The 17,462-nt window shown below is 40.5% G+C and overlaps 2 protein-coding genes across 2 annotated transcripts in view; one reads left to right on the top strand and one right to left on the bottom strand.

The window, feature by feature from the left end:
- pacsin1b (protein kinase C and casein kinase substrate in neurons 1b) overlaps nucleotides 1-11,607 on the bottom strand; it is a 39,920-nt gene extending 28,313 nt beyond the window's left edge. Inside the window, exon 1 of the mRNA XM_017708401.2 lies at nucleotides 11,459-11,607. The gene's annotated coding sequence lies outside the window, so the exon portion shown is untranslated. The remainder of the gene's footprint in view (nucleotides 1-11,458) is intronic.
- A 965-nt stretch (nucleotides 11,608-12,572) lies between these two features.
- On the top strand, nucleotides 12,573-16,346 carry rps10 (ribosomal protein S10). The gene is made up of 6 exons (XM_017708403.2): nucleotides 12,573-12,700; nucleotides 14,031-14,180; nucleotides 15,405-15,579; nucleotides 15,719-15,796; nucleotides 16,098-16,153; nucleotides 16,268-16,346. The coding sequence occupies exons 2-6, from the start codon at nucleotides 14,031-14,033 to the stop codon at nucleotides 16,307-16,309; spliced, it is 501 nt and encodes a 166-aa protein (XP_017563892.1). The 5' UTR covers nucleotides 12,573-12,700; the 3' UTR covers nucleotides 16,310-16,346.
- Nucleotides 16,347-17,462: the final 1,116 nt, after the last annotated feature.

Genomic DNA, 17,462 nt, shown 5'->3' with positions numbered 1-17,462 from the left:
GCCATTACTGTGATAAAGCTTAACAAATGCTATACTGTGCAGCCCTAATGTGTAACCATACATATGCCATATTTAGCCTAATTGAAATGATACAACTCTTCAGAAATAGCCAGTGCCTGGAGGTAGCCCACAGTGGTGTCAAATTGAGTTACAGCTTCTAAGATCCACTTTGACAGCAAACTCGTCTTCGATTGCAGAAGGGTTCAGACTCGGTTCATGTTGACAACAGCTTTTTCCTCACCCGTCTGCTGTGTAATATCTTCTCCACAGCCCCGAGGGACATGCAGAGAATGCCTTGCTCCCAGTATTTTAATAACCATTCTACAATAGGGTGCTTCAAAAATCCGGTCCAAAGCAACTCCACTGTTCTGTATGCTACACTGGAATGCAATTTCTTTTTTTATTGTCAAAATGACAAAAGAAGTGTTCTGACCATAAGCAAGTGTTTTGGTGGTGTTTTTAGAACCCAGCCCTTCTACGAGTAATAGTGTATGTAATACAAGTTCTAATTAAGTTTTGAAGCAGAAATGAACTATTATGAATGACTTCCCGGCACAAAGAAGCACCCAACATACACTATTCCGCCAAGCGGCTGCAAGGTGACAGAGCAGGTACTAGCTGGGTAGATATATACACAGACAGGGGAGGTAGGTGTGCTAGGACTGTTTAGCTGTTGTAATTGATGAAGATAATAATAAAAGAGAGCTGAGCTTTTACATGATGGATGTAAAAGGATGGAGCTTGTTTTGTTTTTTATTTAATATATTTTTTAAAATTGTGTTAATGGTGTATTCTTATTACAGCAGGCAGAGTCGCTTTGTGGAGAGTCCCTCTCCAACTCTTGGATGCTTTGTGTGTGTGTCGGCAAAACACAAACAGGTTTAATGCAATTTTTGAACACATTAGTTGTGTTTTCATCCATTATATCTCTTACTCTTACTGGGTGCTTGTTTTGAGCAGTGAATTTCAGAAAGTAGGTTGAGTGGGTGTGACAATCGGTTAAACCCACCACTCTCTGATCGGTCCCGCTCAGCTCATTTGTACGCCGTTCATCCAAAACTGAGACACACACAATTACATGTGCATATCAGCGTCTCTCGTCACTTTACAGCACTTTAGGACACGTTCCGTTTGAGGTAAATCGTCTAAAATGTACAAGAGAATAAAAAAAAGTTTCCATAACCCCACAGCTAATGCTGTCACTATTATTATACAATCACCTAACTGCAATTTATTTGACCTGACTGCAATCATTTTACACAGTCGTTAGATTTCAGTCACATTATGCTGCAACAAACTAAATTCAGGTAAAACAAGAATTGGGTATGGGGGGTTAATGCAAATAAATGTAAATGTGTAGCACTACCAAATTTAAGGACTGGTTAACTGCAATTGAAAAAGATAAAAATAAAAGTGAACTGAACTTTTTAAATTAATTCAGTAAGCTCTACCTTTAGCTCATATCATGTATATTTCAGCACCTCAACTCAAAGCACACACACACACACACACACACACACACACACACACACACACACATATATATATATATATATATATATATATATATATATATATATATATAATGCTGCTGTGGAAAAAAAACAGTTTTTGACATAATTTGAAAATGTCTGTTGCCCTTTACATTGTGTGTAAATTTCATGAAGAATGGACCAAACGAAATGACCCAAAATTACAAACAGTCTGAAAGTCTGGTTTCATTGACTTGAATTAAAAGTAAAGTTGTTTTTTCCATTTCCTGTAAAGTTATAGTTTTGTAGATACAAAGATTTCTTCCGACAACAGTCTTTGATACAGACAGATAGGTAGATATACCCTGTGGATACCTGGCATCAACACATTAGCAGCAGATCCTCTAAGTGCTGCAATTTGTGAGGTGGAACCACTGCAGATTGGACTAACTGTTCCAGCATATCCCATAGATGCGTCCCATAGGTTAAAATCTGAGGAATGTGGAGTCCAGGACAACACCTTGAACTCTTCGTCATGTTCCTCAGACCATTCTTGAACACTGCGTGCATTATCCTGCTGAAATAGGTCACTGCCATTGTGAATTACCACCTCCATGAAGGGCAGTAGATGGTCTGCAGCAATGTTTAGTTAGGTGGCACATGTCAAATTGACATCCACAAGAATAAGACTCAGTGGACCAGGCGACTATCTTCCATTGGTCCACGGTCCATTTCCAAGGCACATTTGCCCACAGTAGGCTCTTTTGACGGTAAACAGGTTAGTATGGGCACTCTGACCAGTCTGCAACTACACAGCCCCATAAAATACATTGTGTGTTATGACACATTCTGCCTGTACCCATCATCACTGCAGCCATTCCACTGGTTTAGAGCAGATGGGATAGCCTTTTGTGCCCTTGTGCTTCAATGAGTGCCCAGCACCACTTAGCATCTGCTACATACGTACATGTAAGGATGTTGATTTGTCTAATCTGTCTAATCTAACCTGTTTTGCTTGAACACAAATAGTTAAGATTAAATGAGTTTGTGAAATAAACTTTCAGATAAGCAGTGCTTTCTTTTGCAGGAATTTCAGTCAAAAGTAATAAATCACAATATACTACACTGTGTCATATCACAATACCTAGCATGTCATTTTAAATATTATACCGTATTATGGCTCAATTATCGTGATAATATCATCACAAGGTAGCACTGTCTAAAGTTTTCACTGAGGAAATTAGAAATCACATTTGGCAGCTCAGCTGAAACCTTTCCTGTGATGTCCTTTACCAGTGTGAGATTCACTGAGCTGGAAATGGCAAAAGGGCTCTGAAAACAAGCAGCGAATGACAACTCCTGTTAGTAACATCACTATGCTACTCTCTTGGCATTAGAGCAAAGGTTATTTCAGCTATTTCAGGTGCACAGGTTCAGAAACCCACAAACAGACAGAAGAAAAAAAAATTCCTTCAATGTCGCTCTAAAGCATCCGATTTTGATCATCCAAGAGAGCAGCACAAACCCCCCTCCACCTGCTCTTGGCTCAATCACACTGAAGTCGCAGCAGGGCTCTTTCAGTCATTAGAGCAGGAAGTGTTCGGATGTGGTTTCACGCACAGCAAGCTACGTGCTGACTACCACAGTACGAAAGCCTGCAATGCAGCCAGAAGGAATGCAGCAATAGCCCATCATTTTAACAATACCACACGCGTCATGAACGCTGTTAATCCATATCGACAGAAAAGATGTGCACAGTAAAACAGAAGCCTCTGAAATTATTTAAGTGATAAATTTTTAATCCCACAAACCTCCGCATTTAACCCATCTGTGAAGTGAAACACCACATACACACTAGTGAATACACACACACTAGGGGGCAGTGAGCACACTTGCCTGGAGCGGTGGGCAGCCCTATGCATGGCGCCCGGGGAGCAACCGGGGGTTAGGTGTCTTGCTCAAGGACACCTCAGTCATGGACTGTCGGTGCTGGGGATCGAACCGGCAACCTTCCGGTCACAGGGCCGGATCCCCAATTGAAATTCGTATTTCAGCCCGATGACCTTTTCCATTTGCTTCATCAGAAGCCCCTCTCTTAACACACTTCATTTCACCACTCGGAAGTGCATCATTCCCATGTTACGCAAATGGCCACTCACAGCATAAAGAGGGCAGGAGGGGACAGCAAAGAGCGCATTTTCCAGTTGCCCTCAGCTAGCTTAGCCTCAGTTAGCTAATTGCAAACTTTTCTGAGAGGCCTAAGCTTAACCTACATACATGAATTGTGAATAATTGCTTGGTCTGGCAATACGCTTTGTTTTAGAGCCACTGTGTGGTGGTTTTGCTGGCTGTGTAGCTTTCAGCCTGCTAGTTAGCAAGCTAAACGCTACACAGCTAGCAAAACCACCACACAGTGAGAGAAAAGTGAACAAAGTATCAGCAGTCGAGTGCAAGATGGAGTATTCCACAACCTAAAACCTAATCTGAGCTACTTGAATGTTACGATTTTGAAATATGAACCATTTAAAAGAACGTTTGCAGTGGTTTATAAACAGCCTTGCCATTTTTTCAGTTTTGAAAAAGGGCCAATGCGTCAGGTTGCAGTGATTTCTTTGAGGGAGTTGCCACTTGTCTTCACTCACGGAGAGATAAAATAAACTTTAATTGCCCTGAAAGGGTGATTCCACAATATTTTCAGCATTTAGAAAGAAAGCAGTTCATATTGGCTTGATGTGAAGTGCACCATTCTGTTGAAACTTGCAGATTCAGAGTTGCTCACTGTGGTGGTGACAGTCACCAGGCATATGAAGCATTTAATTAATCGAAAAGATACCTCACAGAAAGATTATAAATACATTGGTCAGACAATACACTGGTCAGAAATTACTTTGTGGTATCTATCGTAGTTATCGGTATCCCCATCACTGATATCGATACTGTGTTATCAGTATCGGCGCTGATACCATATGGGTCAGTATCAGAGCAGCTTTGCTTTTAGAGCACAGTTATAGAACAACAGCTCAGTTTTAACTGGCCATTCAAAAGTCTTGCCACCTCTTCCAATACCAAGCATTTACGAACTCGCACTGAGCGTTTTCCCGAAATCCTACAAAATTCAATCATTGAGATGTAAACAAAGTCATTTAGAGCTGAGAAATGGTTCATTGTTGAGAAATTAACTGACTGACGTCTTTACAGTGGTGGTGATAGGAAGCAGGAGTCATGACAACACAAATTAAAAAAAAAAAGCCATTTTGGACAAAATTATTTTGAGTACTGTTTTGCCTTACAATTCCCTGCATATACCTCTTGCCATGAATGTATCTAAAATATAGTCTTGGTTTAGCCTTTAGCATATCAGCTACATCAGTCAGTTGCATTACACAGCAGCAGGGTCTCGCGGCCTTTTGCTTCACCAAACCAAGGAATATGTGGCTCAAACGCTGCTGTTAGTCTGAATGACTAATATTTAGAAAACTTCAGCAGAGTCAAACGAAGAGGTGTAAGCATGAGTGTACATGTACAGACTACAGGTTTATATATTGCTCAGTTCTATATTTATCTGTTTGGTGACAAGTTAGTATGACGGGGAACTTTTACCAAAATAAAATATTTAAAAGTGGAACTGTATAAATATGAGGCCCTATAAGCTGGTTAGGTTAAATAGTTAGTATCGGCCGAAACTCAAGGATCAGGCATCGGAATCGAAAGTAAAAAAGTCATATCGGTGCATCCTTATTTACAAGTTTCAAGGCACTGACACGCTCTTGGTTATGCCTACACTCTTCAAAATAAAGTTTCCTAAATGGTTCTTTGGTTGGGCATGGTGTTTTAGAACGTTTGTGTAGAAATTTACATTACATGGAGGTTCGTTAAACTTTAAGAAGGTTCACTCACATCTCATTTACACATGGTTTAAAGAACCATTCATTGCAAGGTACTTTAGGAAACTGTGGAATCCCTCCAAAGACCTTTTTTGTACATTTATTTTTAAGAGTGTAATATCCCTCACCGCAGTTCACACCTCAATTGCTCCATGTTTCACTTACATTCAGAACAAAGTGGGCTGGTAACAGCAAGCAGAGGGATTTCAGGGCCTGACACTGATACTGTACATTACTAGACATAGCTGCTCTGATTTATTCATGTTAGAACCTTGCTGAGTAACTGCCCCGCAGAGGGTGAGGGTTGCTACCAAGAGAGTCTGACTCATGGATTAAATAAATAGCCTGGCAGGCAGTTCTGAAGCATATGAATCGTTCTCTCTCCCACTGAGGGCTCTTCTCCCTAAGGCGAACATGCTGTAGTAGTCTGTTACATAACCCCAGGCAGTGTTGATTACTGCTAAAAAAGGACACAAACCCTGCCTCTCACAAACAACAGCCAGCAAAACAATCTCCATAAATTCATAACCTCTTTGCTTCTGCCTCTGAGACGATGTCCAATGCATAAATAACCCATCTGAATTTACTAGGTATCTCTAGCTGTGTCTAAAGCTTTGCCAGAATCAATATGTCTGACCATCCTCTTTCAAGTGTCGCTTCTCCATCTATGTTGATATCAACTAGCGTCTGGAGAATTGATAAGTGCAGGCCCGCAGCAGCCAGAAATCGACAAATGCAAGACTGTACTGAAACTGGGTCGGACACCGACATAATCCCAAAAACCTTTGTCATGTTCAGTACTTTTGGTTCATATTATAGATAATATGATACTTCAAGAGATGCTGAAACTCAAATCTCATTGACTGAAATCTCTTTTTGTGGTGACTCACCGAAAAATCCATAATATATTCTGCATGCACCTACTGCATGACAAACAAAGCCCTTATACCCGATAAGCCTGCGTCATTCGCTCTGAGCTCAGCTCAATCTGCTACCAGTCATGAAAACAACAAGCCACTCAGCGATTAACAAATGCAACACAATTAGATTGGCAGTTTACTAAAGATTATACCCAAAAAGCTTAAAATGCCACAGTTCAACAGAGCTGAGAAACAGCTCTCGTACAGATATCTAATAGAGACTGTTGCATACTTTTATGTTTATCAGTAAATACTGGATACAATATAAGCTATATAAGATCATGTTTCTGTGAAGAAATAACGTTCTTCAAAAAGTGTTTTATTTTACTGAAGGTCAGTGGGGTCACTAGTTGCCCACAGTCCTGCAAGCCCAAAATCCAATCAGATTATGGGAATAAGTTATCTTAACAGTTCTGCAAACTTTAACTGTAAAGGCTGCATCATGAAGCTAAATTTGGTGAGGCTCATACAAGGTATCAGTCAGCTCCAAGCCTGAGTCCAAGGATATGTTCAGACCGCCAGCCCTAATATGGTATTTATCTCACCCAGATTGTATAAAGATGTTTTTGATAGTCTGGACAGCTAAAAACCACATGAATTCCAATTTCTGCAAACCAAAAAACACATTTGGAGTTGGTTTGAAATGCGATTCCTATCTGATTTTTACAGATGTGTCTCATTCTGGACGCTCTGGCTGCTCAAATCATATTTCATATTGGTGTGTTTTTCGTCACTCGCAATGCAACAATGATGAAGTCAAATCCAGGGCGAAGGAACTGTTGGGATTCAAGAAGAGCACCAGAGATTCACACTTACACCACTCATGCCAGAGAATTATGAAGACTTCAGAGGGCGAGATGATGCACCTCCATCTCTCCTGCATCTGTATCACCAGTGTATCTACGCAGTTACTGATGCCTACATTGTTAACACAGCAACCCATGCAGTTTGGTCTGTAATGTCTAGAAACACAAATCTGATCTGATCACTTGCAAATAATAGTGCGGGCAGTCGTCTTGAAAGATCTGATATGAGAAACAAATCCAATTTGCCTGCAGTCTGAACATAGCCTTAAAGACATTTTAGCCAAGTCCATGCTTTATGATGGTGTAAGAAAGCAAGACACAAGATTAAACACATCAGCTAAACATCATCTGTTTTCATAAGTGCAGTTAGAGCCACAGATGGCTTAGAGGCTTAGGGGTTCACTGAAGTGACTGGTATGTTATTGGTTCAAGTCCCAAGGGTGAAATGAATTAGTATCAAGTCAAAATCTTGTTGAAGAGCGCTACCGTGGTGCCCTTGAGCATGACACTTAACCCCAGTTTACATCTTCCATTACAATGACATGGCCCTTCCCTCCCCCAGGTCATTCTTGTTAATAAGCAAAGATTAACTGTAATAGAAAAGAGTGTTTTCTGTAAGCTACACTATTCTAACTACTGCATTAGCTTAACTGGATATGGTTGTGGGCAATATGATGCACTGTGATGATACATTTACACCACAGGACACTTTTCTGCATAAACAGTGTGTGAAACAGTCCTTGGTATTCAGAATGTCCCATGTTGAATAGCTACTTTGTGTTTTCTGGCTGCTAACTCACTCACCATAGCAGTGCCGATGCTTGCTTCAATGCCAACAAAATGATTTGTTTAACTATTCTTCTTTTGGAAATGCTCTTTTCTAGTTCAGTAATGTGGCCTTGTACATAACTGAGATCTTACACATCTCCATATTCTAGGCACAGTTACAGTTGCTAAGTAATGAAGGACCAACTGGGTGAACCAATTTTAGTTAGTTAAGAACACCAAAGACAGAAGTTTGCTGATTGTGGGTATAGCAGACCAAATAATGACCTTTCCCTGAATTTTATATTTGAATGTCAGCAGAACGTCATAATAAGTTTAATTACATGGACCTCCCAGAATTTTGATACATTCAGTGCATCCGAGAGAACCCCCTGTATTTTGTACCTTGATGTCGTGTATTGCTAGGACTTCTACACTGAACAACTGCATGTATCATAAGATCAACATATCTGACCCTATGAAATTAGTCATTAGAGGTCATGAGAAGTCATATTATGTCAATAGTCATTACAAGTCAGTAACTCACTGACAGGCCTGATGACCTGCTGATCCTACAGATATTACTGTTCCATTTAAACGACACTATCAAGTTCATGTTATTAGTTCACATATTATTAGTGAATTCAATAAAGCACGCAGATCATTAGTACGGATTCCAATTGTTAACTGCAATTATTTACATATTTATATAATTAAACATCAAAAATTCACAATTGTAACAGGCATAGGGGGTTAGAGGGAACATGGTGTGATCTAAGTATGTAAGCCACTATAATAGATATGGTTAAAATCCAAGCATCACGCTCAGCTGCTTTAACAGATGACTTTTGCAGTTTAATTAAATAAGTATGTCTAAAGCATGAGCCACGACTTTACTCTCATTCATTTTGTCCTGGTGACAACCCTATTTACAATTCAATCAGAATTTTTTTTCCTGAGTACTACAAAATGAAAGAAATGAAGCTGGCCCTGAGCCAGCTGATGGACCTCAGCATAATGAAATGATGTCAGATGCTCTCCCCCTGTTTGTGTCCATTTCATTAATGCATACAATGGTGAAGCATCAGGCAGGGTCAACCAGTAAACAAACTGGTCAGTCTAACAAGTGGGCTAGACATGAAGATAAAGAGAAATTCAGGACCCTGGACAGTGCTCTGGGCCATTTAGGACAGAGAACTGATGGAAGGGTTAGGCTGCAACAAGAGACATAAAAGGACCAGCTGTCCAGTTTTTATGGAGAGACACGGTATCACTCTTTGACTGTATATATGGATGGGTCTCCAGCACAACTTAGTGATTTCTCTGTTTTAACACTAAACCTCATCATTAACTGACAAGTTGAAGCGGTTGTGTGAGCAGGGATATCACCAATCTGCTGGAATACGGTCTTCCAGGACCAGAACTGACGACCCCTGCTTTTCATGTTTACTCCCAATCCAAATGATCCAGAAAATCATATAATATCATCAGCCCAAAGCTGAAAGCGACTTGACTCACACAAGACAACTGCACCAGAATAGGATACTATCCAACTAGGGCTATCACAATAAAGTGATGAAACCCAATTAATCAATTAAAACAGCCTGATGGACACTAATCTCAGAAATCTACACATGGTTTGTTGTTGTACATTACTGGCCTTTTTTTTTTACAAATTCTAATGACTCCATTAATCAGATCTGTAGATTCCTCAGTTACTAATATGATCAAATGTGTCAGTCCCACAGCCAACTAGCAAAAGAATCATACAACTGCAGTGGTCAAGGTAATTTAGTGGGCATCTCGCAATCCATCTAATTTCACCCATATTTGTATTGACTGCTTTTTTCACCCGGTGACCTGCCAGTGAGGTTATTAGACTGGACTTTAAAATGCACAACACAAGGACATTCTGAATTCAAAAAAATTCAAAAGGTCTCTCTGGAGAATCAGCTGAGATTACTTCTACAGAAATGGTCTGTGTGAACCTCCACAGAGGACTGAGTGAGCAGAACGTCTAATTGACTCATCCACCATGTCACAGTGTGCAATAAAAGAGTGTCTGATTTAGATTTCACTGGAAAACAAGAGAAAAGCAGTAAGTACCCAGCTGAAAAACCTCCTAGAAACCATGAAGTGTTTTGGTTGTTTTCTAATGGTTTTTGGCTTTTTTAATGGGTTGATATTACAATGTAAAGAGTCCTAATGGTTTAACAGATAACCAATGGCTGGCTGTAAATGCAAACTCGTGGTGTCCAAAGGAAACGATAGATAGATAGATAGATAGATAGATAGATAGATAGATAGATAGATAGATAGATAGATAGATAGATAGATAGATAGATAGATAGATAGATAGATAGATAGATAGATAGATAGATAGATAGATAGATAGATAGATTAATTTTGCTTTCTAGTTTATATATATTGCTGCTGTCAGAACAAACCTTGTATCTCCAGAATGGTAATTTTACAGGAGAAGGAAAAAACATACTTTACTTTTAATGTAAGTCAATGAAAACAAACATTTTTCCAAGTCATTTTTGGCCGTTTCTATTTGTCCATTCATCAAGAAATTTACACACAATGTAAAGAGCCACAGGCATTTTCAAACTATGTCAAAAACTGAAAAACAAAGACAAAAATTATATTAGAATTTGTATTTATTATGAATGTAATTCCACACAATCCATACAATATATATATATCCCTTTTTAACATCTTCAGTTTTTGACACAATTTGAAAGTGTCTGTTGTCTTTTACATTGTGTGTAAATTTTATTATCGACCAAAGCAAACGGCCCAAATTCACTTAGAAAAAACTCTGGTTCCACTGACTTACATGATTGTAATTCCCTACGTTCCATGCCATATATTGCTGTTGTCAGAAGAAAACCTTGTATCTCCATTTTTGACAGAATCTGAAAAGACTCATGGCCTTTTACACTGTGTGTAGATTTCATGATGAACGGACTAAAAGAAATGGCCCAAAATTTTGGGCTTGGGAAGACGTCTGGTTCCATTGACTTGCATTAAAGGTAAAGTATGTTTTTTCCTTCTCCTGTAAAGTTACCATTTTGGAGATACAAGGTTTTGTTCCAACAATATAATATAAAAAAGTAGATTTTTTCTTTCTTATGTAAAGTTATCATTTTGGATATATACGAATTACAACCATAATAAATACAAATTATAATAAAATACACATAATTCTAAATCCATACACTCCCACATTTAATTACATTGAAACGGTTTTATGTCTTGTCTGCTAAATGGGCTCTGAGGCTCAAAGCTGTCAGTATTTTGGTGAAAGCCCATCACTAATGTATGACCAGGATCCGCTTACAGCCAGCCAGCCACATGCAACCGCTGCGACTCAGCACACGAGCGCGAATGAACGGCAGAAAGCATGAACCGCACGATTCTCCGCGCAGAGACTCTTATTTACATGCTCTGAGCCCGAAGCACGTTCAGCTCCGGCCTGTTCTCCAAGTGCGCTGCTCACCCACAGCCTGACCGCGCAGCCCGTTCCGAGGGACCCCGCCGTCACACGCTCCGCCACGCGGCGCCCTCAGTGCCGCGGCAGTAAAACAGCGGGTTAGTAAACATACCAAAGACGGGACGGCGAGAATCCAGCCTCCTCCTTACACCGAGCCCCGTTCCCCCCAACCGCTCCTCGGAAAAGCCCCAGGTCCTGGTGGAGAGCACATCGGCTGGAAGCGATGCGCTCAGGCTGGAGGCGCAGCGGTAGACGGGGGGTGGGGGGGGTGAGAGGGGGGATGGTCCAACACGAGGAGCTCTTACATATTCATGACTTTCACCCTGGAGACCAGCTAAACCCCAAAATGGAGGAAACCGTTAAACTGGTAAAGACGCTCTTACACCGTGTGCAGCCTCGATAAACAAGGTATAAACACGAATATACTAGTGTTTGTTTAATTCCTGCCCAGCATCAGCCTGTTTACTGTTAACTACACTCATGCTCAGCAATACACTCTTAAAAAGAAGGTTCTTTATTATGAAGGACCAAAAATGACACAAGTATAAATAAATAAATGGGGAAATAAATAAATAAATAATAAATAAATAAATAAATAAATGTGTCAATGTGTAAATAATTAAATACATAAATGTGTAAAAAATGAATAAATGTGTAAACGTGTAAATAAATAAATGAATAAATAAATAAATGTAGAAATGTGGAAATATAAAAATAAGTATACATTAAAATACATCAATAAATAAGTAAATGTAGAAATACAGAAAAGGCCCAAATAAATGTTGATATGTGTAAATGTATACATAAAGTAAAAACATTTACTTTTAGTGTGCCCTTTTTCATGACAAAAAGTGTATCATTTATTTATTTATTTATACATTTATTTATTTATACTTATGTCATTTTTGGTCATTTTGGAACTGCTGCTTGAATGGTGTAAGCTGCCTGATGACTGCATGGTGTACTCTGAAAGTACCCCCCCCCAAAAAAAAAACAAACTTATTACTGTCAGATTTGGCATCAACATTAAATATAAAACCTTCAAAAGAATGTAGGTCCATTGGGGGTCTGGAATTTGTGTTGTGGACCGCTGTAAAGAAACCCGAGTTCGTAGCTTTCTTTACAATTAAGCGTTTTTACGTCTAACCGCTCTGAACGACTCTGTGTTTACACATTAAAGCCTGAATGATTCGGAAATTTTAAAATTCGGTGGAATTCTCCATCAAGGGCGCTTCAACGTTAAGCTCCAGGCCGGTAGGTGGCGGTACTGACGGGGCGACCCGCTCCACTCAACAATACAGGGCGAGTTACAGCGGAGGTCCTTTCCGACTCCGGTCTCTCAGCAAGTGTAAAGGTAGGCCGGACCCGAGGCCCCAAAATCCACCACAATCTATTTAATCGCTTTATATATTGCCTCTTTTTTGGGTCGATGTGTGCGAAGACTCTCTTATGTATGCGTGATTAACAGCCTTTCGCCAAATTACTCGTATTTAGGAGGGTATTTGAGAGAAGGTTTAGCGCGGCTATCGTCCGCCTTTCCCGAATGTGATGTAGGCGGACGCGCTCCGGATTAATGGCTCTTAGTTTTGTGACTTGGGGGATTATTTTCACCAGAGCGTCCGCAACTGGCCTTAAAAGTCAAAACATGCAGCCACAACAGCCACATTTGCTGTTAAACCGCGAGCTAATGTTTAGCATGCTAGCTCGGTATCGGCCCCGGTTCGGTTTGCTCTGTAGCGACGCGGTTCCGTGTAGCGGTTCAGCGACACTTCATATGTAGAAACTCCAGATAATCTTAGTTGTGTATCTGAATCAGAGAGTCCGCTTTCATAACCAGTGGAAGTAGCTTAGCACGTATGCCGGTGCTGGATATTCCCCATCCGAATCCGTCCTGCAGGGCAGAGCACGTTATGGGCTTATTAACGGTCATTAATCTTGTTCTGGACGTATTTGGATCCTGTTCCCGAAAGCCAGTTCTAAGTCCAGGTGCCGCTTGGTCCACTGCTCAGTGTTTGTCAGCCGTTCCTTTGGTTTTCGTCACTCCAGAAGGAAGCATGACCATGATGTTCAACTATGTCAAAGATTGTAGACCACCTTCTTAAATCAGGACTTCGTCCTCCCTTGCTGCACCAACAGGTCTCTACTCTTCTGGGAAGGCTTAGCACTAGATTATGCAACGTTGCTGTGAGGATTTGATGGCACAAGAGCATTAGTGAGGTCGGGTAGTGATGTTGGATGATTAGTTCTGGACCACAAGCATCACTCATGTTCATGCCAAATTGGAGCACAATTGTGAGGTGGTCCACTGCCCCAAAGCCCAGTGCTGGGCAGCTTTATACCCCTCCAGCTGATGCTTAGCAGTGGGCATGATGACCATAAGTTCAAGCAGGGCTGCCTCAGAGCCTCTCATTTAGTTGGTAGCAGTTTTGCTTGGAAATCACGTGCATTGTGTGGGATTTAATGTCTTAGCAATAGGTTTACCTTTTAAAGAAGCTGCATTAACTCATTAGAAGGGTGTCTGGATGCTGTTCACATGATGTACTAAGGAGTTTCCTTGGTAACTGATAAGCAAGGTCCCACTTCGTGCCTTCTCGTTGATGAATATCTGGTCGGCGTGTTGATTGGTATGTACATATTGCTAAAGATCAGAGTGTAACGATCATTGGAATCTGCTTCTGTTCTAGATGTTGATGCCCAAGAAGAATCGCATTGCCATCTATGAGCTCCTCTTCAAGGAGGGCGTCATGGTGGCCAAGAAGGATGTGCATCTGCCGAAGCACCCGGAGCTCGCTGACAAGAATGTGCCCAACCTTCACGTCATCAAGGCCATGCAGGTGCGTACCAGGAAAGTTGGTCTGGAATGGTTCCAGTCTGAGATGCGTTAATGTGCAAGTGACCGGTCGTCCTGTGATGTTAATGAAATTGGTGTGGTGATGCGCAGCTGTGTACCAAATGAAGAGGGATTTTATTCCCGTCTTGTATATAATTTCTTTGAGCATATATAGCTTTTGTTTGATGTATGGTCTTTTTGAATGCACTTGTCTGTAGTTAGTTTGTGAATGAGCTTGCATAACTTTGTCAGCCAGGAAAGTATAGGTACATTTATTGTTAATAAAAGCTTGACTGGTGACTGTGATTGTAAAATGCAAACAATATCACACTGGAGCTTAATGCGTAGGTGGTTTTGGAGGAAATAAGTTAGAACTGATGTGGTGCCGTATTGACAGCATGGATGTGTTGGCTTGTTTTCCTGTGTTAAAAACATCAATTCTCTTATCAGTAATGAGCCAATGATTTTAAAGCTAGGTGTTCAAAGTGCCCTTTGGGTGTGTTATAATTTAATTTCACACAGTTAATAATAAAAGCATCAGTAAACAATGTCTTGTAAAGCTGTTAAGATGGACAAGAATGATACAGCATGCATTGTGTAAAACTGTTGTGATTTAAAAAAAAAATATATGGTTGACTGGTTTCCTGTTCTGGCAGGTTTTTGGGTTTACTGTCTAGCAGTGCTTAATAAATAGGAAAAATCCGGTGGTCCTATAAAGTGGTATGTCAATACTGCTGAGCCGAAACGTGTTCTACTTTGGAAAAACTGGTAAACTATCATTGATCGTAATCAGTTGTTCCTGAAAAAAAAGGTTCCAGACAAATCCATGTCTGACTTGCTTTGAGAAAAATGCCCTGGTTTACTCATGCCCAAGTTTAGCCACATGATGGGCTTTAGGTAGTACTTTAATTAGTTCATGTAACAGTGTAGTTATGCAATTCATTATCTAAGCTGCTGAAAAACTGGCAACCCAGGAGATCCTTTGCTTCAAATCAAGTCGTTGATGTATTTCTGGTTACAAGCAACTTTGGCTATCAGTTATTGAGATGCACTTGTCCTGAATTATGCTTACTTCATGAGGGTTTGTTTTATAAAGTACTCCTTGTCAAAGGGTCAAGCTGTGAAGTGTTAAATGATGCCACAAGAATTTGTGTATATAGTTGTCAACATTGCCAAGATCTGTAAAACAGTGCTTTTTTTATTTTTTTATTTATTTATTTTTTTGTAGTCTCTGAAGTCTTGTGGGTACGTCAAAGAACAGTTTGCCTGGCGCCACTTCTACTGGTACCTGACCAATGAGGGCATCCAGTACCTGAGGGACTTCCTGCACCTGCCACCTGAGATCGTTCCTGCAACCCTCCGCCGCCAGACCCGCCCTGAGACAGCCAGACCCCGCCCCAAGGGTAAGGCTTTGTCATGTGAATGCGTTTTACAGTTGGAGTCATACTCTTGGAACAAATGAGATGGCTGAAGGTTGAAAGCTTTTTAGATTAAATGTAAAGAAAATTAATTCTGCTTAATTTTTTTTCTTTCTCCTCTCAGGTCTGGAGGGAGAGAGACCAGCTCGTCTGGCCCGTGGAGAGGGAGACAGAGATGCATACAGACGATCTGCAGCTCAGCGTAAGTGCACACTACTGTCAAACTGCCGAGCTGAGCAGGTCATCACATTCTTTGCCCAGTGGGGCAGGGGCTTAGTACCAGCCAAAACTGAGATACAACGCTCTGAGAACAGTACAGGGTGAACTATCAGTGTTGTCTTTCAGTTGCTTTTCACCTCACTTGTTCTAGTGGTCCAGATGCAGTTGTGTTTAGAACAGTACGCCTGTAATTTCATCCAACATTTATTTACTTGGCAGACTTTTACACTGGTGGGTGTATGAAGGGCTCATAAACCTAATACATGTATTTTGTATTACTGTAGCTGGAGCAGACAAGAAGGCTGAAGCAGGTGCTGGAGCTGCCACAGAATTCCAGTTTGTAAGTACCGTTTTAGAGTTGTGTAAATATTAGTGGGCTGTTGTAATTAAACTGTCCACTAATGGAGATTCATATGAAACGATGGTATTGATTTCTGCCTTCTGTCTTTCGCAGAGAGGTGGTTTCGGACGTGGCCGAGGACAGCAGCCACAGTAATTTTCCACTTTGTCTGTATAATAAAGCGTCAAATAGGTTTCATGTCAGTGTCTTTCTTTTACCGGTCATGTTAAATATTGCTTTATATATTGGGCATTTGCAGAACCTCTGGGCACATTAGCAGTTTAGGTAAAATGCACATTAATGCTCTGTTGTGGAGTTAATGCATGCTGAATATACAGCAGTCTCTTCCAGTTATGTAAAAGGCCAGGCCAGCAGGCCGGGGATCTCAGGTCAGATTTGTAGGAGAGGCTTTAATGACATTCCCTGGCAAATGTACTTGTATTGACTGGATTGCATTCATACCAAGCTGACATTTGAACAGAAGCCCTGTGCAGGTCGGAGAGATGAGTGCTCAATGTGCGTGCCGTTTGAGTGCTGTTTTAAAGAGGCTATATAAAACCTGAAGAAAAATCATAAAACATGCTTCCTGTAATACTTAAGCTAGTGGGCATGATGTGACAATTTTCTTTTAAGCTTGTAAATATACATGGCTAAGAACGTGTGCGAGACCCAAGCTCACAATTTGCCTACTTAAGACAGGAAAATTAATGAATTTGGGTAAAAGGCCTGAAGTTTTGCATAATATGTGTAACGTAACGGTGAGAGCCTGATGTTCGGTGGAAAGCAGATTCCTGTACTGTACTCCTGAAAGGAAGTGCTGGACAGTGCAGTGCTTTCCTTGCTTAAGCATATGTGATTAGACTACAATTTTTCTAAGTTTCTGCATAATTCAGTGTGATGTAAACATTCATTGTGGCATATGGAAAGTACATTGCAGAGAAACCTTACAGTGGTGGTGATGAACACACCACTTTTTAATTTAAAAAAATCTGTATATCGCTGCTGTCGGATCAAAGGTTGTATTTCCATTTTTGTTTTTCAGTTTGATGTAATTTTAAAGTACCCATTGTCCTTTTTCTGTACATTGTGTGTAAACTTCATAATGAATGGGCCACAAAAATGACCCAAATTCACTTCATTGGGTGGAGAGTCTGGTTCCATTCACTTAAATTAAAAGCAAAGTGGGTTTTTACCTTTTGCTGTAAAGTTCTCAGTTTGGAGATGCAAGGTTTCGGTCAGACAGCAGCAGTGTGTAATGTTGATAAAGGTCATCTGCGCAAAAGTCCTGGTACTATTGACTTATAACACC

This window comes from Pygocentrus nattereri, chromosome 26 (genome assembly GCF_015220715.1).
Source record: "Pygocentrus nattereri isolate fPygNat1 chromosome 26, fPygNat1.pri, whole genome shotgun sequence".
NCBI classification, from domain to species: Eukaryota; Metazoa; Chordata; class Actinopteri; order Characiformes; family Serrasalmidae; genus Pygocentrus; species Pygocentrus nattereri.
This window is presented reverse-complemented; position numbering and strand designations above follow the sequence as displayed.

Excerpts from the sequence above, each read along its gene's own strand:
- rps10 (XM_017708403.2), top strand. The coding sequence starts at position 14,031 with ATGTTGATGCCCAAGAAGAATCGCATTGCCATCTATGAGCTCCTCTTC. Across the intron at positions 14,181-15,404 it reads ACGTCATCAAGGCCATGCAG|TCTCTGAAGTCTTGTGGGTA; the intron begins GTGCGTACCAGG and ends ATTTTTTTGTAG. Across the intron at positions 15,797-16,097 it reads CAGACGATCTGCAGCTCAGC|CTGGAGCAGACAAGAAGGCT; the intron begins GTAAGTGCACAC and ends GTATTACTGTAG.